General features: G+C 38.5%; 1 protein-coding gene across 1 annotated transcript in view; it reads right to left on the reverse strand.

Annotated features, from left to right (window-relative positions):
- Positions 1-3,422: 3,422 nt before the first annotated feature.
- Positions 3,423-25,207, reverse strand: part of LEMD3 (LEM domain containing 3) — a 74,656-nt gene continuing 52,871 nt past the window's right edge. Inside the window, exons 5-13 of the mRNA XM_075551335.1 lie at positions 14,519-14,598; positions 14,295-14,440; positions 11,264-11,365; positions 11,077-11,179; positions 9,958-10,136; positions 7,383-7,464; positions 5,976-6,081; positions 5,817-5,895; positions 3,423-5,643 (exon numbers count right to left, since the gene is read on the reverse strand). Of these exons, the coding sequence (XP_075407450.1) occupies positions 5,480-5,643; positions 5,817-5,895; positions 5,976-6,081; positions 7,383-7,464; positions 9,958-10,136; positions 11,077-11,179; positions 11,264-11,365; positions 14,295-14,440; positions 14,519-14,598 (1,041 nt within the window). The 3' untranslated portion in view covers positions 3,423-5,479. The remainder of the gene's footprint in view (positions 5,644-5,816; positions 5,896-5,975; positions 6,082-7,382; positions 7,465-9,957; positions 10,137-11,076; positions 11,180-11,263; positions 11,366-14,294; positions 14,441-14,518; positions 14,599-25,207) is intronic.

Below are 25,207 nucleotides of genomic sequence, written 5' to 3' on the forward strand. Positions count from 1 at the left end.
TCGATGGGATCAGCTATCAGGCATCTAAAACCTAGAAAACCATATCTAATGTGAATTAAGAGGGGTGGGGCATGGAGCCCAAAGCCCATCTGTAGACAATTGGACATCCCTTCACAGAAGGGTCACGAGAGAGGAGCCAGTCAGGGTGCAGTATAGCACCGATGAAACACACAACTTTCCTCTAATTCTTTAATGCTTCCTTCACCCTACTCTCATGACCTCAATTCTACCTTACAAATCAGATTAGACCAGAACATGCACCCTACTACAGATAAGAGCCTGAAACACAGGGAATCCAAGATAAACCTCTCAGGGCCAAAAATGAGAATGATAAACCAGGAGGATATGGGAAAGGTGGGGGGAGAAAGTGGGAATCGATCACAAGGCTCAACTTAGGGGGATGAACAGAAAAGTAGGTAAGGGGCTTCAGAGGATGATATAAGATGAAAAAAAAATCTAACTTATCAAGGGTTCAGGAGAGAGGGAGGTAAATGAGCTGATATCAGGGCTCAAGTACAAAGAAAATGCTTTGAAAATTATGGCAGCACATGTACAAATGTGCTTGACACATGGATTAATGTATGGCTTGTGATGGGATATAATAGCTCCAATAAAAGCATTTAATTCAAAAAAAGTTAAGCAAAAGGGAAAGAAGACTTCATGGAGGCAGTATTTGTATAGCACTTTGGAGGATAGACAAGATTTGGATATTGAAAGGAGGACCTTTCAAGCAAAATAAACACTATGAACAATGTCAATGAGCGTGTAAGTAAAGGGTCTGCATAGGAAAGGTAAACAATTCAGTTTAGCAAACAGGTTGCCAGGTGAGCAAACCTTGGGCTAGAAAGGTAAGAGTTGGTTTAGGACTGCACTAAACAGCATGAAGGCCACTGGTGGCCAATGAGCAACTTGAAATGGGGTTATCATGCCTCATGAATGCACATTTTATTCAAGCTGAGTGAACCTTAAAAGTTGACCCCTGGTTCAGTTACGGGAAAAATTTTGAGTGTTTGGAAGAACCTGGGTGACTCTACTTTTTCATTTTCACTTAGACATTTTAACTGCAAATCAAGAATTTCTGATTACAATTCTAAAACCTGTCATGAAGTCGATTCCAAATCACAGTGACTCTATGTAGTGCTTCCAGGCTATAAATCTGAAAGCAGGTGGTGGCCTCAACTTCCTCCTGAGGTGCAGAGTGGCTCAAGGGCTGGAACCATTGACCTTGAGGTTAGCATTCCCATGCTTCCCGGTCAGCACCACCAGGGCTCTTTCAGTGGAAAGGCAGCATTCTAATGAAGAAAGATGGGGCTATCTGCTTCCACAAAGACTGAGTATCTGAGGAGCCTTAGAACGGCCTACTCGGTCTTATAAGGTCACTTGGAGTCAACGCTATGCCAGTGGGTTTGAGTTAGGGTTGCCAACAGTAAAGATTCTAGCACTGAAAGCCAGGTCAGTGCCAGGGTCATAAGGTTGCTACACAATGGAACCAAACAGAGGGGTCCAGGATCACCCTAACTCTAAATGTGAACTACACTCTGGAATTTAAAGATCTAATATGGGGGGGGGGCGGGGAGTAAAGTAGCTGATAATAAATTTTTATTACATTTTGGGATGTTAATATTCTAAATCTCTAGAACAAAACAAATATGGCCATTATGTTTATTGTGACTCATAGCAACCCCATAGAAGGACAAAATAAAACTGCCCCTGTGGTTTTCCAAAGCTGTGAGGTTTTACCAGAACTGAGAGTCTCATCGTGGATGTGGACTGATGACTTGTGGTTAGCAGCCCAAAATGTAACGCACTACATCGCCAAGGGTCCTGTGTGGGAAATAAAGAACCAATGAGATCTCAAAATGTTCACATTTTTAGTATTGAGTTTTATTTTGATAAAGAGAAGAATTATAGCAGCATCTGGAAATGTAAAAAGAAAACTCCACTTCAAAAATCGATACGACAAATCAGGGAAGAATGCAGACATTGTTCTGGACTGAATTAAGTCTCTCCAAAGTATATGGTGGAACACAAACTCATACTCGATGAGACTGTCTGGAAGTCTAGGAAAGGAGTGACGGGGCCATGCAGGCGGCCGCCGTAGCAGTGTGCTATCTGTCACTAGGGCCAGGGACTGAGCAGTCCAGGGGAAATCTTACTAAAGCAAATATTCTGGGCATATGAAACATCAAAATAACTTGCCATCCATTGGGTACCATACACGGAGAAGCATCAATGTCTAAAACCACGCTTCAATATTTACAAGACAGCCACGAAACCACATACCAATGAGTATGGAAAGGATGTCTGCACAGCCCCGGCGCTCCACCTTGCTGTCAATGAGCTCATCACAAGAATGGAACCTCGGGGGGGGGGGGGGGGGAGAGGACCTGATGCAAAGGGGCTTAGGTGGAGAGCAGGTGCCTTGAGGGTGATTGGGGCAGGGAATGTGTGGATGTGCTTTGTACAGTTGATGTGTGTATGTGTGTGGATTGTGGTGGGAGTTGTTTGAGTCCCTGATGAAGTGTAAAGGAAGAAAAGAGAGGAGGGTGATTGGGGCAAAGACTGTACAGATGTGCTTTATACAGTTGATGTATGTGTATGTATGAACTGTGAAAAGAATTGTATCAGCCCCAATAAATTGTTTAAAAAAAAAAAAGAATGGAATCTCCCCTAAAAGCTATGAGCTCTTTTTATGCTAGTTAACAGATGCTTACTTATAAACATTCAACTGAGTAAAACTATGATGCACCTGTTGCTCCTCTGCAGTCTGCCCGTTGTCTTTACCTTCTACTAAGATGCAGCAGGGACAGCTCTGCATCCCCAGAGCACCCCGCATTCTCTCACTCTGTCACCTAGTTTTGCCCCACATTCCTGCTCTCAGTTGCATTCCTTCCTTCTCTGGATCCCTTACAAACCAGTGGCTGCATTGAGAGCAATCAATAAAAGTGACCAGCAGACAGAGCAAGTCTTCTGGCTCAAACCATTCAAAGGATCTAAACCAGTGGGCCTCAAAGCAGCGTCCTCGTGAACTCCTTCATGACGTGACACGGGTAAGCCAGAAAGCCGCAGAACCGCTCTCCTTCTTGAAGAAGTGGGGCCGTGAGAAAGCGCCTCACAGAGCTAGATGGCACTCAGGGTGCAGCTGACGTGCATTCTTGCTCCACCCGAGTCCCACTCATTCAAACACTTTGGACAAATGCATTTGTTTAAACAAACAAACAAACAAACAAACAAGGTAATAGATCAGAAACGGATGGTTCAAATTATGAAATTAGCTTCAGGGTCTTCGTCCATCTTTATAAGCACCCATTTACTCACAGACCTTTCAGTTCAATAGTAAGTAAAACAAAGGCACTTCTTTTCCCAGTGAAAAAAATAAAGACACAGGGCACTTTTTAAAGTTTTTAAAAAGTCAAGACACATTTAAAAAAAAAAACCTAGTAAATTTTTAATTAGAATCTTTCTTTTTTTTTAAACAGGACAAGTAACAGATTACATCAAACTTCAGAACTGCTCAAATATTATACATATTCCCATCTGTCTTGCAGGGAGGGATCTTGGTCAGCTTAACAGTTTCAGGCAAAATAAGCTGCTCAATAAGGATATATTACAGTAAGTGTACAATGTTTACATGAAATCTGTTTTAGAAGAAAAAGATGCATCTGCATCAAAAGGTAACCTTTTTAAAATGTCAGTTATTTTTTACATTCACTCTTGCTCAAAGTTACAAGATAGTGTCACTAACCTCAGTTAAACCACTATAATGCACATAAAATACAGAAAGACTGGTTACTTATATAATATATATATATGTATTCACACTTCAGCATCTGAGACATAAACTGAGAATGTAAAATTTATTCTCTTCAGATAACAAATCATTTTTTATTCTTCATAAACATGGTGCCCACAAAAGCACATAGGTAAGGCACAATAGGGTTTCCTGGTACAGAACAGTGTGCGTCATGGTCACGCAACCAAACAACGTGCATTATCTGTGCAAGTTCATGCTGCAAACCCAACACACACACAATGAAACTAAACAAAAACAAAACTGAGCTTTACAAAAAATCAGAATTGGTACAATTCCAGCTCTTTCACATAGTCATTTGGACCGACAATGATGTTATATAAACAGGTTATTGAAAATTTAAAAAAACCCATAATGTTAGTCTACAAGTAAACTTTGCTCAGTAACTATTTTAATCTGAAATCATAGACAATAAAGCAACTTTACCGAAACACATGAAATACTGAGGCACAAAGTCAACAGTCACTCGTGCATTTACTATTTTGCAAACTTTCACAACCTAAAACTGTAAATATAATTAATCAAATACACATTTTGCTGCAACAATGTGCCCTGTTTTTGAACTTGACATAGAACAGGGGTATGAGGAAGGGGGGAGCTAACATTTCATTAAATTATAAATAGATTGGGAAATGACTTAATCCCAATGGTACTATGTCACAGCCCTAGCATTTATAATAAATACAGCTTTTCACAAAATACTTTTTCCAATATCTGCCAATTGCTTCTTTATTGCTCACATAAATTTGTATCCATTACAACTGGTTTTAGAACTTCCACACAAAATCATACTCAGACATCTTTATATAAAACCTATAAAAGATATTTTAAACTTGTATCTAATACTTCCAGGTTTTGGCTGTTTGACCTATGTTATAGTACAGCCATATGCATATATGTGTGTATGTGCACATATATTTACATATACACGCACACATATATTTACACATACACACATGTATCAAACATACACATATATATACATATTAGATTATGAATAAAATAGGAAGCTTATTTTACTGCTTTAATGCAGGCATTCTCACAAAACAAAACTACTTTCACCACCACCAGCATTTATACATATATATACAAAAACCAATTTTAAGTACATGTACACCCTTTACATTTATATGCAACCACAAAACTCAAAATTAATTTCTCCATATTCCAGCTGCAGCAAATGCATCTCTTACAAGCAATAAAATGCTAACGTTGAATTGCAAAGTAACTGCTTTACCACATAAGCCTGTAAGAAAGTATGCAGTTGACTATATACAAAATCTCACAACATTAGTTCACAGGAAATTATGGAAATTCAAGAAGCCTCTTCACCATGCTTTCGTGTGGTCATCCAAACACTTCTCAGTGCAAAAATACAATCACCATATCTGAAAATGTTTATTAAAGTCAATGTTCCTCATGCAAAACTTTAAATGCATTGGCTTTAATTGCGCTCCCCAAACTGAATGAAACAGTTATTCTATCTATTCAGCATACTGCTTCACTGCGAAGTCCCTTTGGAACCTTAAGGTTTCTGTAACGTTCAAACAGAGCTGTATTCATCAATAAAAATATTACATACAAAAAAGCATTTAAAAGGGAAGACGGGAAGCCAAACAGGAATTTTCCTATCGTAAATAACAGTCTTAGGGGAAGTGGAAAGTCTTTTCAGGAGCCTCCTTGAGAACTGACCAGGCCAGTCCGAAGACGAAGATGAGACATAGAGTTCATGTGTTTATTTGACGGCTTCAAGGGAGTATTGCAAGTAAGCGCCTGGGGAAAGCGGTGATGGTATCTATCTAGGCGTAAGTATTTCACTGTGACCAATTTCCCTGTTGTAAGATAAAAATATTTTAGTTCTGTAAACATGCTTAATATTTGTGGACAATCAACTGTGTTAAAAGACAGATGAACTCTAAAAACGCTAATCTAATTTTTAAAATATGGTAATAGTTTACAGGGTCATAATTAATCTTTAAATGCTTGTAAATTTCAAATGTCTTACCATCAAACCAAGAGCCATGCAATGCCTTAAAAGCCTTTCCAGCATATTCTGGAGATAGACATTTAACATATACACAACCCTGTGACAAAAAAAGAAATCATCTTAATTTAATAGCAACAAACAGAAAAACTAGAATTTCATACTGAAAGTTAACTTTACCTCACGAGAACTTTTGTCTACTGCAATATGGACAATACCGTCATTATCACTGCATTTTTCTAAAATTGCTTCTTGAATTGCCAAATGCCAATGGTCACCTATTTCCCTAGAAACCAATGAAAACAAAATAATAAACCATATCGCCACCAAAAACCCAACCCCCCCACACACAATTCTAAGTGTCTTCAACTAAATGACGTGTACTGAACTTGTGAAAGTTAGTATTTTCTTTATTGTTATTATTTTCAAATTCCTAAACAATATTATTCCTAAAATAATGTCGTTATTATTTCAAATTCCTAAAATCCGAAATAGCATATTCTGAGTTTCTTTTCCCCAAAATAATGGAAGGAGAATCATCTGCACTAATAGTCACCTTAGTATTGACAGCTGTAGCCATTATCGACTACACCGTAATGCACAGTATTGCACACCTGCTGTGCTTGTGAGGCACAGATGATAGGCAAGGGAAATGATACCTTTACCTTTTAAAAAAATTATTGTGAGTTAGGTGAAGGATTAGAGAGAGCATCATTTTTATAGTCAGAAACTCATCAAATCTCTCAACGGCTTGCCTGGTTTCCATAATTTTTTGCTTATCTCCCTCTTGAGATAACTTTATTTTAAATCTTAAATATTTACCTCAATAATAGCACTATATTGGACTGGCACTGGGTTCCTAGTCCCTAAAAACATGAAAGGAGTCCCAGTAGGAGGGTCACTACAACACTAATTATTTCTACCTCTGAAAAATGGACCGTATGGGTGTGCCCAATTTTGCTGTCAATTGTTTGGAATTTCATTATATCAATGATTTCTCCTTGTCTTTTTTAGAAGTAGACGAGATGAATGCATAGAACAGTTATAGGGTAGTACACACAGTTATTAAAATAAATGAGTTATCGGATGAGTTTTATGGATAGTTTAAATAATAAAATTTCAGGATTAAAAAATGTGTTTAAAGAATTTGAGCTTTCAAATTATTGGACAGAGAAGCAGTGGCCCCTAAAAAGCTCATTCTAAAAATTATTATAGCTTATATGTAAAATATTATGACTGTTAAAGTACTAACATTTAATTGTGTTATTCTGTGTGGCAAGTATAATCATAGAGACAAGAAATTTCTGAAATGACACATGCTAATTTATCGCAAGTATTTATCTGCTACAGCGAGTCACAGGAAATACAAAGACTTTTATAAAAGTTTCACAGATTACACATCTGCTTCTTATAGCCACATCTTTGCTTAGAATTCAACAAAACAGAAGAGGAAAACACTAACAATTTCTGTGGTTAATTCAGAAAGAAAGCAGATTTTCAATTGCAGACACAGCATTACAAGAGCATCATACATTTCTCAACCAAATATTCCAAATAAAAATTACATGTACTCTTAACTATACTTACATAACTGGATCAAACATATTTCGAATCTTTAGACATGGTGTCAAACTATTTGGTGGTGAATTTCTTCTATCTAAATGAAATGCTACAAAAAAATAGTTTTTAATTATTGGCCATTATTCCATTATGTTGAAAGGTATTTATCCACTAACTCACTTAATTAAAAAATATTCAATACATGCTTCCTCATATTAGGCGTTAAGATGAAAAAGGTAGACACAGGCACTCAGAGTTTGCAGTTTAGTGAGGGAGACGGATGACAGCTGTGATCCACCCAAGTAACTGTAAGAAGTCCAGAGAGAAGTGCACAGAAAGTTTGAAATGCAGTCTATTCCTGGAGCGCCACCTAGCATGTCTTCAATGAAATGAAATTCAGGAGCCCCTATTAACTGAAGGTGATTATCAAGGACAAGTAGAGGGAGAGTAAATATATACTTCATTGTGTGGCTTACGTAGACATAGTCCAATTAAGATAGCTTGCAATAACATCTCAGTAACTGTTGTACTAATTCTAACTCGGAACTGCCCTACAGGGATGACAGGGATATAAATCTTTACAAACAGAATGCTACATCTTTCTCTCAGAGCAATTATTAAGTTCAAACCACCAATCTTTCAGTGAGTAACTGAGTGCCTTAACCACTGTGCCACCAGGTGTCCTTTAAGATAGCCTAGTACCTAGCATAGAGTTTATGAATATTTAATGAATATTCTGCAACCTAGATGAAAAGAAACCACAAACTACTGTAAAAGTAGCAAGAGTGCTAATATTTATTAAGTGCAACTATAGCAGGTTAAATTTTATTGAGTACTTAATACAGAGAGCTTGCTCTGTCATATATACTTCATATGCATTGTTTTTTTTAACACACACACAACCAATGAGTAGGTATTTTTACCGTTTTTTAACAAGCGAAAAAAATGAAAGCTCAAAGCTGTTAAGATACTTTTCCTGCAGCCATGGATTAGTTTTCAGACTCAGGACCAGTAAGTGCAGGTTGTCTGACTCTAAAAAACCAGTGCACTTAACCAGAAGGGACATTTTAAACCAGAACTTCAGGACAGTTAAGAAATGTTATGCAAAAAACGTTCATATTAGCATTGACATGATGTTGCATTTTATCATGTGTGCAGTCTTTTCCTTGAGCTTTTAAAACTGATAAAATTATTTTTCAAAAAGAGCATCCAAATTAATACACTTAAAACAAATTATAGCACTAAAAACTTGAAAGCACTTTCAAGAATATCAATTATGAAGGTCAAGAGAGCATCCCTAAGTTAATGTTGGAAAAACTCCTATTTTAAAAATGACTAAAAAACGACTTCCCTTGAGCTTCGAATGCATCATATTAGCACCAGTTGCTAATTTTATGATGAAATTAGGTTGACTTCTAATTACAAGCAGACACTAAGGTAATCAGATCTGGCTGGTTTGGAATTTATGTTTTCAGTTTTATAAGGTACAGAATCCAACAAACAGATACATGAGATTCATCTTACGCCTATTCCGAAATACTCCAAATTAACCAGGTTTCACATTGCAACCAACCATTAAAATGTAAAAATTCAAAGTGCTATCACCAGCAGAGTTTGGCTACATGATGACAGACTTAATTGGTGAGAGCACTCAGAAAGCTGGAAGCAATCAAGCATCATCTAGTACTCTGTTCTCTCCACCCAGACACATCCCACTTCTGGGAAACACCACAGAAAATAAAATATAAAGATGTAATGATTTATATTTACGGTTAGTTTTTATATGAAAATTATAAATACATGGTTGCTTACTAACCAATCAATGTTTGGTTAGACTAAGATTTATTTCATACTATGGAATATTATAAGATCATTAAAAAAAATCATGTTGATTTGCAAACATGTCCAAGGAAACCCCCCATATTCAAGGATATTTTTTTAATGAAGTAAACTAAGAAACATGAAGGGTTTCAAAATGTTTTAGGGAAAGCTCATTGGCTTTTCCTTCTATTTTTCCAAGAATGTTATGAAATCCCCTTGGAGAAGTATGTATATTATGATCTCATTTTTTTTCTATGGTAACTATTTATCAAAAACACCTATTTAAAAAAAACTAAAAAAAAGGGTAGATACCTATATATGCATTAAAAATTGGGAAGAACCAACAAAATCTACTTGGCAAGGGACTTAAGATGGGTAGAAAGGGTATTTGTGAGAAAAAGGAATATAGTAATCAAAAATAATGGGAGAAAAGAGCATTTTAAAAGAATCCATTTATATAAAAATCTTGTATTTCTGTAATTGTAAAAAGAAATTAAGGGAAAAAAAGAGTAGCTATATCTGTAATACTGCATTGGCTTGTTAAGTGAAAAAAAGAAAGACAGAAATAAAGCATATAGTATTTTATTGTTATAGAGAAATATCTTGTTCAGATTATTAATAAATAATAATGATTCCCATCTAAGGAATAGGATTTGAAAAGGAACTTTGCTTTAATGGGGGTGGGGGGATGGAGGGGGGGGCAACCACACGCAAGCATGGTTTCTATAACCTTTAAAATTAGAAAAGATGTACTTTGTGTATGTTCTTTAAAAGCACTTACCTTGACCTTGCCATACTTTAGACGGTATTACAAGTATTTTGTCACAGGATGCAGAAGGCTGGATCCACCTCCAAACTAGAAAGTCCGCACCACCTATTCTCCGGGTTTCTGTTCGAACTCTAGACTCATTAGCAGCCAGGAATTCAACGGCTCGATCCCAGACCTTCTTCATTTTCCTCCTGTCACACAAAGTGACAAACGCACCATCATCCCCGTGTCTTCTTTTGCAAACATTAGTAAACTGATAGTGGTTGTTAATTCTGGCTGTTAGTATCACTACTTAAAGAGAGGTTCAAACTAAGACTTACAAGGCCTGAGTCTAACTTTGGATGAATAGAATTTGCATCTACGAAGTTGAACTATGAGCACCTGTATTCTCTTCCCCTGGCCCCCTCCACCCCAAAAGCTCCACTGTTAATTCTGATATGATCAGTTGCTAGTGTTAAGAATGCTGCTTTGGGGGAACTGATTATAGGGATCTGCATATAACCTCCTCCCTGGGGGACGGACAACAGAAAAGTGGGTGAAGGGAGACGCCGGACAGTGTAAGATATGACAAAATAATAACTTATAAATTCTCAAGGGTTCATGAGGGAGGGGGAGCAGGGAGGGAGGGGGGAAAATGAGGAGTTGATGCCAGGGGCTTATGTAGAGAGCAAATGTTTTGAGAATGATAAGGGCAACGAATGTACAAATGTGCTTTACACTATTGATGCATGTATCGATTGTGATAAGAGTTGGATGCGCCCCCAATAAAGTGATTTTAAGAAGAAAAAAAGAATGCTGCTTCAAGACTTGGGGTCATTTTTCTTTAAAATAATTCAATCTTTAGTTTCTATTTGTTTTAATTTGCTTAAATAACAAACAAAAAAGTCATGAAATATAGAACACCACTGGCTGTAATGTCTGCACCTGTTTATTTAGCAATAAAATGAAAATAAGGTAGAGAATGGTAACAAAGGTCCCAGTGTGCACATGAGTAAGAGCAATTTGGAAATTAAGCTGTCTGTCACTCTACCCAAAAGCAAGAGGGTAAAAAAAGGAAGTTTCCAAAGGAGTGCACAGTACAAGGTAAGAAGGATAACCACTTTGCATTCATTTATGTATCATTTAACACACCTGTCATGAGGCTGTATTAAGGAATCTCGCACATGTGGAATAGGCATGTAGGGTTGTAAATCCTTATTTTCCTGGCAAGCTTCATTATGACTTCGTAAAACATCTGAAAATAAATCAAACAAATGAAGCAATCACTCGCCACCGAGTGATTGTTTAGCAATTGTTTAGTATTCAAACAATACCATACCTATAATCTTTACCACCATATCATACATCTGCCTCGTTTCCTCCTCCTCTTTTGTCCAGCGATATTTCATGTAGCGCAGAACCACGCACACAATCACCACACCTGCAATTATGTATTTATTCTGTTATGAAAATGTTGGCCAATAGCATTAAAAATTGTTGATGTGGGAAAAACTGGGACTGTAAAAAACAGTGCGAAATGAAACAACAAAATGCAAACAGAAGAAAGTATGACATTTCCTATCATGATTATTTCAACTGCCATAACAGAACGGGTTCAATCGTCAGAATAGGTTGAATGATATACAATTAAAACTACTTAGGAAAGCTTAATATTACTTATTTTCCTGTTTCACTTACATTCCCAAAAAATATTTCTTGGATTACACCAACAACTGACCATTTATATTCTAACTACTATTTTTTGAGAGGAAAAAAATACAACACCATTACCATGTTTTACAAGCTTTTCCCTTCATAGCATTAAACTACCGGAAAAGTGAGTCTCCATGGAATAAAAACAATGAATCTTACTGCAAGAAAATAGAACTAAAAAAAAAATAGAATTTCATAAGAAGGATTTGGGGCTGAAAAAGGAAATGAAAGGAACAAAAAGCTCCTAAGATCCCTAATCCTAACCCTAACCCTAATCCTAACCCTAATCCTAACCCTAACACTAATCCTAACCCTAATCCTAACCCTAACACTAATCCTATCCCTAACCCTAATCCTAACCCTAATCTTAACCCTAACCCTAACCCCTAATCCTAATCCTAATCCTAACCCTAACCCCTAATCCTAACCCCTAATCCTAACCCTAACCCTAATCCTAATCATCAAAATCGTCATAGGAAATCAGGATGAGAATTTTAATTCTGATAAACCATATTTGAATATTAAAAAATTCTAATACACTTATATTTTATTAAAGAAGAAATATGTTTTGTGTTTTCCAGTTTTAGTTTCTAAAGTAGGTTTGTATGTGCTACACTTGCAACAGGGAGATCTCACCCAGCATTAATAGCTAAGCTTAAAAAAAAAAATCACATAAAATAAAATTTGCTTAAAAAAAAAAGAGTGAGATTGAGAGAGAGAGAGAGAGAGAGAGAGAGAGAGAGAGAATGGCAATGGCTGGTGGGCGCAGGCCCCGGGACGAGGCCTTCCGCACTGACAACAGGACTGTGCAAAGCGGCGGTGCTTCCTCAAACCACCGAGGACAGGAATTCCATATGAGCCAGCAATGCCTCCACTCGGTGCAGAGCTCAACAGAGCTGTGACACACATAACTAGAGGCACTCTGCAGCACTAAGGCACGAGAGCACAAGAAAACACAAAAAGAAAATGTCCAAGAGTGGAAGCATGGATAAAGAAACCGTGGTACATGCACACAATGGAATACCACGGGAGGTTAAAGAATGATCACGGAGACCTCACAGCCCCAGGATAGACTTGGACACCATCAAGCTGAAAGAGAGCAGTCAACCACAAACAGGACAAACATATGAAGCTCTACTACACAAAAGCCAAGTAAAAGTTTTCACACTGAGAGAAACCTTCTTTGATAGTTCCCGGGGGTAGGAGAAAAAAGAAGGGAACCCTCACTCGCCAGAGGGTAGAGCTGTGTCAGCTTGGGTGTAGAGGAAGGCAAGACATAATGGGGGTGGCTAAGAACGATGGGGCAGGGGAAGATAAGGGGAAGTTTGTGAGAGTCAATGGCCACAGAGGCAAACACTGCCACAGATACACTCCTGCAAGAGAGCTAATCTTTGAGTAGATACTTGGATAAGACATCAAGGCTGAGCAAGTGTAGGATGGAGAATTATATATTATTATATCCATGAATACTTTGACAAAGGATTGTTTGTATGGATTTACTTTTGCTGCATTGAACTATATTCGCGAATGTGATAAAGCACACAGGGAGAAAAGCCATGAAAGCTTCTTAGACATAATCAAATACCTCGAGTTGAATGAAGCCCTGCACTGGAAGGCTCGGGGTCAACTGTCACAACATAGATTACACTGACAGTGCTGTCACCACCCTACTTTGTTGAGTAGCAACTGGGCTGCGAAAACTCAGGGGGATCTCTACAGTGCAACTATTGGTCTCCTCAGAGGAAAGGGGAATGGTGAACACTGAAAGACCAAATAAACATCATTTTCTACAACCCTGAGATCAGAAGTGAAGGTGCCTGATTATCATTACCAATTGCTATGAGGAGGATCGCACAAAAGTCCTGGATCGAGGAGGAAATTGTGGAACAGAACTTAAAATCATATTCAAAGATCATGCTTCCTGGTCAGACGGAGCCCGGTGTAAGCCTCAAGGCTATGCCCCTCCATCTCTCCTCAGGTCCACCCTACCGTTAGACTAATCAGCCACTGAAAATCAAAAGGTAGTGCTTACCCAACAACAAAGTTCAATGGCTTAGGAAAGGAGAAACAAAAGCAGGAGAAACATAGAGGGAATTGCAATGGTTGAGTTGAAACAAAATGTGTATGGATTAATTTCTTGGTTTTTTTAATGTGCACGAATTATTGAATGTAAATCTGATGAGCTGCTCTGTAAACCTTCACCTAATTCACAATCAAAACTTTAAAATAAATGTTATTCCTATACCCCTGATGGACCTACCAGCAGTTCTCAACTGGTGGGTTGAGAGCCCTTTGGGGGTTGAATGACCCTTTAACAGGGGTTCCCTGATTCATAACAGTGGCAAAATTACAGTTATGAAGGAACCACAAAATTTTATGGCTGGGGTCACCACATGAGGAGCTGTACTACAGGGTCGTGGCACTAGGAAGGTTGAGAACCACTGCTCTAGAGAAATCAGTGCTTCGAGTGACACTGACACTGTGAAAATGTCATTACCTTCACGATGACCTCTGGGTGTGATTTGTAAGACAACAACCATAAAAACTGGATTATTAATTCTGACAGTATTAAAACACACACATACACAAATTCTTCAAGGCGGTGTATTTTCTTTCTCATGAATACTTAAATCAGCTTTTTATTCTTAAGCACTTACCCAAGCAGAACAATAGTAATCTGTGTGTGACAGTAATAAGAGCACGGCGGGCCCGGCACCAGAAGGACATCTGGGGCCTGGTGGACTGCAAAAATTGCACATCGGTTATATTTGTCAGCTCTTCTTCAGGCTCAAACCCGACACACCTAGGTAAGAATTAAAGAAGAGCTTAAAATCAAATTCACTTCTTATAAACACTAAATGGTACAACAAAAATCACTTACCTTATACCAACATCTTGTCCATTTTCTAAAATCCACTGCAATGAGGTGTCAAATACATCTTCATATTCAGGGCCTAATTCCTAATCAGAAAATAAAGAAAAAAACTAACTAACCTTAACGATTCACATTTAAAAAATTCACACACAAAGGTTTGATATTAGGTTTAAACATACATGGGAAATGTAAAGTGTCCTATAAACAACACATATTACCATTATATGAAAGGATACCAATTTAAAAAAACCTTGGATTCCTCTCCCCCCCAAAGTCGTGTATTTTAAATTGTTTTCACAAAACAACCTTATCACCTTCATAGTACTCTCCATCACACTTAATATTTGTCAAATCTGCGCTTCCATTCTTGGAAACATTTTTCAAACTCATCTGTTTGGATGGCTGACAGGACCTCCTTGGTGTTTTTTTAGAGGGGGAGCTTATATAATATCTTAATTATATAATACACAAAACAGCATTCACAGAGAAATACGAAAGAAGAAAAGTCACCACTTGATCGCCATCATTTTCCGTTTTCTCTTTTTAAAAAGTATTTACAGATTTGTAGAGCTTTTTTTCCCCGGCAGTATATTTTTAAAGAATCATTGTGATAAGTGATACTTTGTTGTAGGACACTATTTTTAGAAGAAGAAAATGATAACTATTCAGACAAGGGTGTGTTACAGATGTTTTCTTGACAAGTGAAAGAAGTGAGCCTGGCACCTTAAGAGAAAAACTGACAGTGTTACAATGATAAAATTCAAGCTTTCAAGAGAAGACTTTCAAAAAGTCCATTACTGTGAGAGAACACGACAGCTTCTCAATACTTAAAGATTTTTCCAATGAGATTGGTGGTGCTATGTTAAAATAACTTATCAGTGTCACATTAGAGATCAAATAAAAGCCTTGTAAATTAACTACTGTGATGTCATGGTTACAAGTTGGGCTGTTAAAACAGAGGGTCAGCAGTTCAAAACCACCAGTGGCTCCATGGAAGGATACTTTCTACTCCCCCCTAAAGAGTTATTCTCAGAAACCCAAATTTTACCTTGCCTTATAGAGTCACTATGAGTTAGAATCAACTAGATGGCAGTGAGCTTTTGATATGGCATAGTAAAATTTATCAACATTTAGAACTGCATTTTAACTTAGTAAAAAACATAATTTTAAAAATGACCAATGCATGCACAACATTGTATAATCATGGTTTGTGAGATGATGGTGGTAGTGGTGGGAAGAGATCCATTCAAAGTGCAAGACAGGTTAAAGAATTTATGAAACAGTACAAAGTTCACTGATATCATTTATGACTTTCACATTACAACTGACCTTTTAAAATGATATGTAGAATGTTGTATAGTGTCAGAGAAGATCCATAATTCTCGGAAAAGGTTATTAAAATATATAGTTCCTTCACTATATATCATATATTTCAGCCCAAACAGAAGATAATTCAATTGTCTACTATTAATTTAGACTTTTTAAAATTTGCAAAAACAACAATGACACAAATCTGTTTTATTTTGGAAAATATAAGGATATTTTTCCCTTGATAAAAATACATTGCATTATCAATAAGTTCATTATTGTTCTTAATGAACAAATTTCCATTTTCCCTCCCATTTGAGTTTATAATGATTAATATCTATCCATCTAGCTCATGAATAAAAACCATTTGGGGCTTTTAGTCATTTTAAGTGTCTAATAAAAAGGACCTGACATCAAGAGATGTAAGAATTGTTACTTAACAGTAAATGTGTTTTTATTTTAAATTTAAGTATTAAGCATAAGGTGAAATACTATCTATACTGCTCCTCTATTTGATTTTTTAATAGAACAAAATAAGAGCTTCCGTGAGGAGTTTGAAAACCTTATTACTTGATATGGCTCTTCTAGCTATAATCTGCCTTGCTCCCACCAAATGATTGGGTAGGACCATGCCAATAAGGTATATGTAAGCTAACAAGCAGATTTACCAGCTTGTTACCCAGCTAGGTCTCAAAGAGATCGTACTACATCCGAAAAGAAGGGTACATCCTCAGGACCCCTAAGATTTCAGTGCATCAAAATTCCTCAGTCCACGAATCAGAGTAGAGACACCAGAGGAGTGGTCAGAGCGCAAAACAGAAGGGTGGCCTTCCCCACACAGGGGTGAGTAAAGCTGAGTGCCTTTGGGTAAGAGGCTCCCTTGCAGACTGTGAGGCCTGCAGCACTGACTGGGGGGGCTCGGTCTGCTGACACACATGGCCAAAGCTTGGTGTCTTTGGGGCCAGTCTGACGGTGGGCCGGCCGGCCTGCCTTTCGGGTAGTTATCGGCAGCACTAAAGGAGCTCTGCCTGAGTGGCGCAGAAGCGAAGAGGCCGTGGGTGTTGAAATGAAGTGGAGTGGAGTGTACCAGAGGAATGGTTGTCAGAACTGGTAAAGAAGGTTGGAGGTTTAGAGGCATGTTTATGCAGTTTCAGATCATGTTGTACATTATTTAATTGAACTTAGATTATAATGCAAATTTCAGATAATATAAAATAGATTTCCAAATTTACTAATCATATATTTTAAATATAAAGATGTATTTAAGAGGCAGAAGACATTGTGAATATTATTACCTATTCTTCAATATGTAAATTGGCAAGGACACCTCTAATAAACTGAGAATGAGAAGAGTCTTAAAAACACGGGATAATGAAAGTATAAAGAAAAGGGTACCTGTTGCTATTTCCCCATTTTCTGTAAAATTTTCATATCATTCAATACTCCATTTTAAGAATATAGTAAAATCTTGAAACATTCACTTTATGAGCATAATCTCAAAAAAGAGTAGAAAATTCTACATATATCCTCAATTAAAGATGTAATGGGGGATCACTTAAATAAACTGTCACTTCCACAAATATGCCACAAGGGAGACCTCTACAGTCATGCAAGGCAAAGTTTTTGTTGATATGAAAGTTGGATTGAGTTTAAGTTAACTAAACAGAACTTGTATAGTATATTGATTAGATTCACTTGATTTTTAAGAGTCTAACCTGTTATATTAAACACTGAAGTAGCTACCCGGAACACTGTAGGGAGGCAATAATGGAACCACCTTGTTTGTAAAAGGTATTCTAGGCTTTGCAACTACTTGTATCGCTAGTCTGTCATATACTTTTTGAAAAATAATACCTTACAACAATTGTAAAAACCACAGTAACTAGGTGATACAAATATAACCCATACTCTAGATTTCTTTGGTGGACAGTGGGGTTGGCCAACACCTTAGGCAAGGTATCCTCACACCTAAAACAAACATTTTTTATTATCTAATGAAAAAATTATAAGGAAACCGAGTTTTGATTTTTAAAGCAAGTCTAATGAGTACTCCCTGGTGGCATGGTGGTTATGTGGTAGACTGCTAATAAGCAAAAGGTCACTGAGACCACAGCCCCTCGCTGGAAAGAGGGGAGGCTTTCTACTCCCGCAGAGAGTGAAGAGTCTTGGAAACTCACAGGGGCAGTTCTACCTTGTTTGATAGGGTTGGCATGAGTTCTCTAAGCATTGATGAGCTAAATTAGACTTGTGTTAGCCAGTTTGAGTCGATCATTGTTTACTATGCTAGAAGTGACAATATCAAATTCAGTGTAAAAAAAAAAATTTCTTTTTCTTTGTAGTCAGAACTTTATCCCTCCAAACTATTTTATTTGGAGCTAATCCAGACATTATCTCATTCCACATCAAGCAGTAATGTACAATTGCTACCAAAATCAGTTTCAAAACATTTTCTTCCTTCTTGAACTCCTTGATATCAGCTGCCCTGTTGCCCCAAAGAACCCTTATTCTAGCTGTTGTCTCTATAGGTTCATCTATCCTGGGTTTCATATACCAAAAACCATAGAGCACATAATAAAGGTTTAAGAAGGCTACTAACAATGACAAACTACAGCAGAGATAATAAAACCCCAATATAGGAAAGGGGTAAAAAAACAGAACACTGCCAAAAAAAAAAAAAAGAATGAAGTAAAAAAAAACATAGAAAATATTAAAAACAGTATCAAGCCCAACGTGTATCAGAGGGAAATCAAGTGACGTGGTTTTTAACCGTTCAAGTCAGATTTGTCATTTTAATCTACTACAGGCATCCCTCCAATACTCTGTCTCATTAGCAGGTTATTTCCATCCCTCATTTATGGTTAGAGGAAAATCACTGGAGGCTTATTCACTATGTAGATCCTGCAAATGCAGTTTGGACTTCCACTGTCATCTCTTGCCTTTTGCAAAACAAATCTCACTTTAAGCTCTGATATTATTCCCTTCAATGATGAAGAAATTGAAGAATTCTTCCAATTTCTTCAATCTAAAATTGATCAAACACACAATTAGGATAAATTGATAATTACTGTCAATTGGAATAAGAATGTAGGAAACAAAAAGAGTAAGTAGTAGGAAAATATGGCCTTGATGATAGAATCAAAGCTGGAGTTGACATGAATTTTCAAACACCAATGGCTTTTCCTTGTAATACTCTGGTAGTCACCTAATCTGGTGTCAATTTAAGGATTCAGAGTACAGGAGTGGGGTCTGGGCTGCCAATCTGGTGATAGCCAATGAGACTTATGTGGGCATGGCCTTCTGAGAATTCTGGGAAATCTGGAACTTCCTCCTTGGAGGCAAAAGACACCTCTCTATCAACTCCCTGGGAGACATGGCAGCTGACAAGACCTCTGAAGACGGAGAGGCCATGTAGAGATTCCTGCCAGCGCTGAGATGCTTATAATGCTACTGGATCCTAAGGCTTTCTCTCCAACGGTCTGTGATCGTCCTGCATTCGACATCATTGCATGTGTTTCATGAGTCTGAAGACGACTTTATGGATTGCTGTCAGACATATGGGCTAATGTCGGACTTATGGATTTGATCTGGACTGGGATGTTTATTTAATGCTCAATTGCTCTTGTATATAAACCTCTCCCTTATACACACGTGTGTCCGTGGATGTGTTTCTCTAGTGTACCCAGACTAACACATACGTTTTTCAATTTCATAAATAGAAACTAAACACATGGACTTCATCAGATGTAATACACAAGAATCAAACTGACTACATCTATGAAAAGAGACATCGAAGAAGCATAATAGCAACAGCCAAAACAAGGTCAGGAGTCACTGTGGAACACACCATGCATTGCTCACGTGGAAGTTCAAGCTGAAGATGAAGAAACTTAAATTAATTACACAAGAATCAAAATATAGCCATAAGCATATCCCACCTGGATTTATCGAACATCTCAAGAACACATTTGGCACAGTGAATAATGACAGGACCAGTTGTAGAATGGCATCAAGAATATAATATATGAAAAAAGCAAAGGGTCATTAAAAATATAAGAAAGGACCAAAGGTCAGAAGACTCTGAAACTTTCTCTCTTGAATGTAGGTTAGCTAAAGAAAATGGAAGAAAAGATACAGTAAAAGTGCTGAACAGAAACTTTCAAAGGACAGCCGAAGACAAAGAGTATTTTAAGGAAATGCACAGACGTGGAGTTAGAACAAAAAGGCCGAAAATGCTCTCCGTGTCTCCAATTGAAAGAACTGAAGAAAAAAATTCCAACTCTCTAGTTGCAATACTTCAGGATGCCATGGGCAAAATATTAAACAATGCAGGAAGCATCCACAAAAGAAGGACTACACAGAGTCCCTTTACCACAAAGAACAGGGCAACATCCAAACGTGTCAAGAGAAAGCATAGGATTAAGAGCTAATGGCACTTGAGCAAGTCCAAGGTGAACTCATTATAACCAAAAACAAGGAATTTATAGAGTAACAATTGAAATATTTCAAAAAGATGGTAAAACACTAGAAGCACTCACTCATCTGAGCCAAGAAATGTAAAGTTAGCTATCTGGCCGACGGACAGAGAACCATGTGTGCCCAGTTCCAAGAAAGGCAACCCACTAAAATGTGGAAATTATCAAGCAATTACCATTAATAACACATGCAAGTAAAAAATTTAAGATAATTTAAAAATGCCTGCTGTAGCAGTATATTGACAGGGAACTACCAGAAATTCAAACCAGATTCAGAAGAGGATGTGAAATTTGGCTGAAAGCAGAGAGCACCAAAAGATGTTTGCTTGTGTTTTACTGACAGTGCAAAGGCATTCGACTGTTTAGACCATAACAAACTGCAGATAACCTTGTGAAGAAGGGTGTTCTTTTGGTACTCAAGTGGACCACATAGACAGAACAAGGCAATGTTGCATGGTTTCAAAGCAGGAAGTGTGTCTGTCAAGGTTATGCCCTTTCACCATGCTTACTGACCATTGTAAGCTGGATGATGTGAAAAATGTGGCATCAGGATTGGAGGAAGGTTTTTTAACAACTTGTGATGTGCAGGGGACACAACTTTGCTGAATGTGAGGACTTGAAGCACTTGCTAATAAATAAAAATCAAAGACTGCATCCTTCAGTATGGATTGCAACTCAATGTAAAGAAAACAAAATTCAACAGACAACATTCTGATACAGAAATGATTGATGTTGTCAAGGATTTCATTTAGACTGGATCCACAAGCATGGAAGCAACAACTAAGAAATCAAATGATGCAACAACAACAAAAAAGACATCAAATGACACATTTGTAGTGGAGTGGATTTTCTCAACAAGGCTTTTATCCATGATTCTAAATACTACCAAATGACTGGGTGGGCCTAAGCAAATCAAACGTGTGTAACTAATAGAGGGGGCTGGTCACTTATAGCTGCCACAGCCCCAGAAAGAAGGCTGAACCATTTTAGCGGGAAGAGAGAATCCCCGGACCATAGGGAATGGTGTTGTACAATCAAGATCTCTAACTCAATGTGGTGGAGACTGAGACCAGGGGCATCAGAGGATGAAACAGGGAGAGGAGCAGCACCTAGACTAAGAGACAGCAGACAGAGCGGCAGGCAGACATTCTGGTGAACATAGGCAGAAGCCAAGGCACAATGTGACTGAGACTCTCAGGACCAGAGACTTGGCTGCTGGCTGAGAAGTGTTGCTGTGGACCAATGACTACTTTAATTGCTTACTAATGCTGGCTAGTTTTATCTGTTCATTAACCTCCCTAAGCCCCCTTAATTCAATTCTGTTCTGTGCGGCCATTGCAATGAATGATCAAACCCAGCAAAGCAGCAGAAAGCAGTGGGAGGAGCGTTTGATATAAGAAAAGGGTGAAGGCAGACCTAATCCTGCCTCAGGGCAATAGGGAAGCCAGAGGGGTCAGGTATAGCCTCCTCCATGTTGTTTACAAAATCCACACAACTGGACCAATAAGTAAAATGGAGAAAAGGTCGAAGGTTTTCAAGGATTTCTGCCTTGCTTGGATCCATAAATAATGTTCATATTAGTAACAGTCAAGAAATCAAAAGACGTATTGCATTAGGTAAATCTGCTACAGGAGACCTCTTTAGAACGGTTAAAAACAACGTCACTTTGAGGACTAAGGTATGCCCGCTGCAAGGCATGGCATTTTCGATAATCTCACGTGCTTGTGAAAGCTGGACCTTGATGCATTTGAACTGCGCTCAAGAAAAATACTGCAAGTACCACGGACTGCTAAAAGGAAAATGTCTTGCAAGTAGTACAGCCCGAGTGCTCCTTAGAGGCGAGGATGGTGAGGCTTCCCTTACATACTTTGGACATGTGGTCAGGATTAAAGCCTAGTTCCTGGTGAAGGTCATCTTGTTTGATGATAGGGGGGCAGTGAAAAAGAGGAAGGCCCTTGATGAGATGGACTGATGCAGTGGCTACAACATCGGGCTCAGACATAGGAATCATTGTGAGGATGGCGCAGGACTGGGCCAGATTTTGTTCTGCTGTGCATAGGGTTGCTATAGGTTGGAACCAACTGGATGGATGGCACCTAACAATGGCAACACAGAACTGCATTGATCAAATGTGCTGCACAAGACATTTTCAAAGTGTTGGAGTACAAGGATTTCCCTTTGAGACTAAGGTGCACCTGATGTATGCCGCACTATTTTCAATAGCTTGAAAGGAAAGCTGGACAATGAATACCGAAGAGCAGCAAAGAATTGATGTTTGAATAGTATTATGGACTGCCCTGAAGGCATAGTGGTTAAGCATTGGGCTGCAATATGCATGATCGGTGGTTCAAAACCACTAGCTGTTTTGCAGGAGACTGGACTTTCTAGCCCCGTCAACAGTTAAAATCTGGGAAAATTCATGGGGTCACAATGAGTCGGCATTGACTCAATGGCAGCGAGTTTGGTTTTTGGTTTGGTGAAATCTGATTTGAAAGAAGTACAGCCAGAATGCTCCTTGGGAACAAGGGCAGCAAGTATTTAGCACATTTTATCCAAAGAGACCTTTTCTCTGGAAAAGGATGTTTGGCAAAACAGATGGGCAGCAAAGCAGAAAATCCTCAACGAGATGGATTGACACAGAGGCTTTAACAATGAGTTCAACTGTAACAATCGTGAGGCTGGCACAGGACCAGGCAGTGCTTCGTTCTGGTTTACACAGGATCATTTTGAGTTGGGATCAAAGCACTCAACATTGGTAGCAGTGGTTTCCAACTTAGCCTCAGACACCACATGTATCTTTTAAATAACACACAGATAATAAATTAATCCTACATGATTTCACTATTGATGATTCAGTGGGAGCTTGATTCTTTATCCCTCTATAAAGATCCTCTCATAAATAATCAGGCAAGGAAAAGACCAGATTTGTGGCTCCCTTACAGACTTAAAGAAAAGATCAGATTCGTGGCTCCCTAACCTGAAGTGGGACAAAAGAAATGATGTCGCAGTCCACTCAGTAGCTGCAGCCATGAGCTCAGTCCTTCCATTGAAAAGGAGGGCAGAACAGTATAGTGAGACGAGGGAACAAGTAGTCTGCTTCTATTCTCAGTCCTCGCACAGACTAGCTTCACTGGATGACTTTATCGAGCTTTAGTCCTCTTATGAGGTGGGCGTGCTACCACCTACCGCGCTGAAACACTAATTAAGGCTAACAGATAAACTTTGCTTGATAAATTGTACTTATGACATTTCCATCTCATACTTCTCAGAATACTAATTTTACACACATACAATTTAATTAATAGTGATTAGAATTCTAAATTAGGACTTAAAGTTTGCTAGTCCCATAATTTGAGCACATTTACAGCTCTCTTCTTTCCTATTTTCTAAAAAAATCCTAATCATACTCATTGTTTCATGGTATAAGTAGATTTTAAAAGAGGCCTAGAAACTTATTCACTATTCGTTACCTCCTTGTAAATACTATGTATGCTCCCACCATTTAGCTTAACTAATCAGGATTCTGCAAAAATGTGTATTTCTTAAGTATTCCACTAGAGGGACCTCTTAACTTTTCACAAATGAAACATTCTAAATCTCCAATGTTAGGCTTACCAAATATATTTATTCACATTTCCTTTAATAGAAAGGTTTAAGGGGGGGAGGAGCTGAATGTAAAAACTCAAATTCCATCACACCTGTGCTAAATCCTATGCTTGAGTTTCAGGAGCCCGAGGCCACTAACTGCGTGGCCAGCAATGAAAACTCAGCAGCACTCCTCCAGAGGAGGGCTTTCTCCGTCCCATGAAGAGTTACGTCTCAGAAACCCCCAGGGGTTGGTTTACCCTGCCCTTTAGGTCACTAAGAGTCAGACTAGATTTGATGGATAGAGTGCCCGTGCGCGCATGCTGCTACATGATGCTATGTTGGGCTGCGAAGGTTAGCAGTTAAAAACCTCCAGCCTGCCTCTGTAGAAGAAAGATGTGTCTTTCTAAGCCCATAAAGAGTCAGTCTTGGAAATGCACAGGGACAGTTAGTTCCACTCTGTCCTATTAAAGGTGGTACAGTGGTTATACACTGTGCTGCGATCCAGAGGGTCCGCACTTTGAAACCACCAGCTGAGGAGCGATTGTGTGCGGGGGGGGGGGGGGGGGGGGGGCGGGGGCGTGTGTGTGTGTGGTGGTGGGGGTGGCTCTACTCCCTTAAACAGTTAGTCTCAGAAACTCAGAGAGACACCTCTACCCTGTCCTATGGGTCACTATGAGTTGGCATTGAGCGCTCAGAATAAACAAGCACCGGTGGCGCTGACTGCAAGATCGGTGTTCAAACCCACCAGCTACTCCATGGGAGAGACAGACGACTGCCTGCTTCCGTTAAGATTTACAGTTCCCGATAGGCTCTCTGGGTCAGAATCTACTTCATGACAGGTGTCTGGTTTGGGTGCTTAATGTGAAGAGCCCAAATGGGAGTGAGTTGGTAAATACCATCTTTTATTGTACCTGCTTAGTGTTTATAAGCTACTTCAGCGATTAATACTATCTCCCTCTACGACAGTGGTTCTCAACCTGTGGGTCACGACCCCTTTGGTGACTGAAGGACCCTTTCACAGGGGTCACCAGATTCATAACAGAACCAACATTACAGTTATGAAGTAGCAACGAAAATAATTTTATGGTTGGGGGGGGTCACGACAATATGAACTGTATTAAAGGGTCGTGGCATTAGGAAGGTTGAGAACCACCGATCTACAAGAAACAGGTAACAGATGAAGAAATTGAGGCTAATAAAGGATAAATTGTTAGTCCAAGGGGAGCACGGGGCCAGAAACTAAAGTGCAAAAATTTCCATCACTTGTATGTATGCTAGTATTAATTTATACAATGAGGGCTTCAAACGGTCTGTGAAAGAAAAGGAA

This window comes from Tenrec ecaudatus, chromosome 6 (genome assembly GCF_050624435.1).
Source record: "Tenrec ecaudatus isolate mTenEca1 chromosome 6, mTenEca1.hap1, whole genome shotgun sequence".
Taxonomy (NCBI): Eukaryota; Metazoa; Chordata; class Mammalia; order Afrosoricida; family Tenrecidae; genus Tenrec; species Tenrec ecaudatus.